The 2,067-nt window shown below is 42.9% G+C and overlaps 1 protein-coding gene across 1 annotated transcript; it reads left to right on the top strand.

Moving 5' to 3' along the window:
• Positions 1-525: 525 nt before the first annotated feature.
• LOC139292812 (trace amine-associated receptor 13c-like) lies at positions 526-1,841 on the top strand. Its single transcript, XM_070915201.1, has 2 exons — positions 526-698; positions 1,028-1,841. The coding sequence occupies exons 1-2, from the start codon at positions 526-528 to the stop codon at positions 1,839-1,841; spliced, it is 987 nt and encodes a 328-aa protein (XP_070771302.1).
• The last annotated feature ends 226 nt before the right edge of the window (positions 1,842-2,067 follow it).

Consider the following 2,067-nt stretch of genomic DNA (forward strand, 5'->3'; position numbering starts at 1 on the left):
AGACACCAAATCACGTCACAGCAGTTTACAGTGAGTTATAAAATCTTTTTTTATAAAGTTATAAAGTTATCACAGCAGCAATCATTCCGTCCTTTCTTTTTACTTGAGCATTGCCAGATAAACTAAATACTGCGGTCACATTACAGCATAGTCCACCACAAATACGCGCTTTCCCCTGGAGCCCACTTTGTTGGCACCCCTGCTGTGTGGAGTGGCCTCACTGAAATAAATGTTTTTCTCATGCAGCATTGTTGTCTGTCTAAACACTGCTTGAATCAGGTTTTTTTAAAAAGCAGTACAGAGGTAGGTCAAATGAGAGGAAACAAGGGTATAGAATAACGGGGGGTTTGCAGAAAGTGAAGAAAGTGATGAAGATGATGGTGTGATGTATCGAGCGAGGGAGGAGGAGCATCAGAGTCCAACAGACACTTAGAAGGAGGAGGGGAGGAATTAAGAGGGTGTAAGGTAAGTACAACAGTTATATCAGTTTGTTCAGGAAGCTGTCAGAGCTGCAGATCTCCGAGGATGGAGGTTGAGGACGGAGCGGAGCTCTGCTTCCCGCAACTCCTCAACACCTCCTGCAGGAAGCCCACGACTCCTTGGTCCGAAGCACTGCTCATCCACGTTGTGCTGTCCTCCATCTCTCTGCTCACTGTGGCTCTCAACCTGCTCGTCATCATCTCAGTCTCCCACTTCAGGCAGAGATTAACTCCTCAGCTCCTCTCTACATTCAACAGCTACTGTAGATACAGAAACATTTTTGGGAACATGTTTGTCTTTGAGCTAATACTGAATAATGTTGCACCTTGACACACTAGACTGATATTCTGCCTTGCTGACAAAACAATTAAGTTCAATAATCAAGTAGTTTTAATTGTCTACACTTGACCATATGATAACTATAGACGTGGTATGGAGTACAAAACATTCAAACTTTTTTGGGGGAATATTTTATTGAAATGGTTGTTGTGTCATGTAGATATGAAGACGTGTTGGTTTAATGGTGCTTTTCTCCCTCCCCACCCAGGCAGCTCCAAACCCCCTCCAACACCCTCCTCCTCTCTCTGGCTGTCTCGGACTTTCTCGTGGGCCTCCTGCTGATGCCGATAGAAATCCTCCTCAAAACATCCTGCTTGTTTCATGGTGACCTCATGTGCTCTTTGTATGTGTATGCATCGTACATAATAACCTCTGCCTCAGTAGGAGACATGGTGCTCATATCAGTTGATCGCTATGTGGCTATTTGTGACCCTCTGCATTACCCCACCAGAATCACTGTGACAAGAGTTAAACTCTCCGTTTGTCTGTGCTGGTCCTGTTCTGTTCTCTACAGCAGTCTCTTTATAAACGATTACTTGAATCAGCTAGATATTCATAATTCCTGCTACGGAGAATGTGTGATTGTCACTGACTTTATCGCAGGAGTTGTTGACCTTGTTTTGACCTTTATTGTTCCAGTTACTATCATCATTGTTCTGTATATGAGAGTATTTGTTGTGGCTGTGTCTCAGGCTCGTGCCATGCGCTCTCACATCACAGCTGCTACACTTCAGCGTTCAGTAAATCCAACAAGGAAATCTGAGCTGAAAGCAGCCAGGACTCTTGGTGTTCTTGTACTTGTGTTTCTAATCTGTTTCTGCCCATATTACGGTGTCTCTCTTGCAGGGGACAGCTTGCTCAATACTTCATCTGCATCCTTTATGCTCTATCTCTTCTATTGTAACTCTTGTCTAAACCCTGTGATCTATGCACTGTTTTACCCCTGGTTTAGAAAAGCAATGAAAGTCATTGTCACTCTTCAGATACTGCAGCCTGGCTCCTGTGAGGCCAACATACTGTAGAGAGACTGTGGACTGACTAAAACAAGATCTGCTATACGAAGATTTTCACTGAATTCAAAATCCCAAAAACTGAAGTGAAAGCCCTCTCTTCTCTCTCTGTATACAGTTTATAAACTGTATATGAGAAAACTCACGCGTTGTTCTTCTCATTGTCAGTTTTATGTAAAGAGTGTAACTCATTGCATATTTAGGGCAAAAGAATAATTATGACAAGTTATGACAAAAT

Source organism: Enoplosus armatus, chromosome 11 (assembly GCF_043641665.1).
Source record: "Enoplosus armatus isolate fEnoArm2 chromosome 11, fEnoArm2.hap1, whole genome shotgun sequence".
NCBI lineage: Eukaryota > Metazoa > Chordata > Actinopteri > Centrarchiformes > Enoplosidae > Enoplosus > Enoplosus armatus.

Coding starts and splice junctions, on each gene's coding strand:
- LOC139292812 (XM_070915201.1), top strand. CDS start 526: ATGGAGGTTGAGGACGGAGCGGAGCTCTGCTTCCCGCAACTCCTCAAC. Junction 699..1,027: donor ATCTCAGTCTCCCACTTCAG/GCAGAGATTAAC, acceptor CTCCCCACCCAG/GCAGCTCCAAACCCCCTCCA.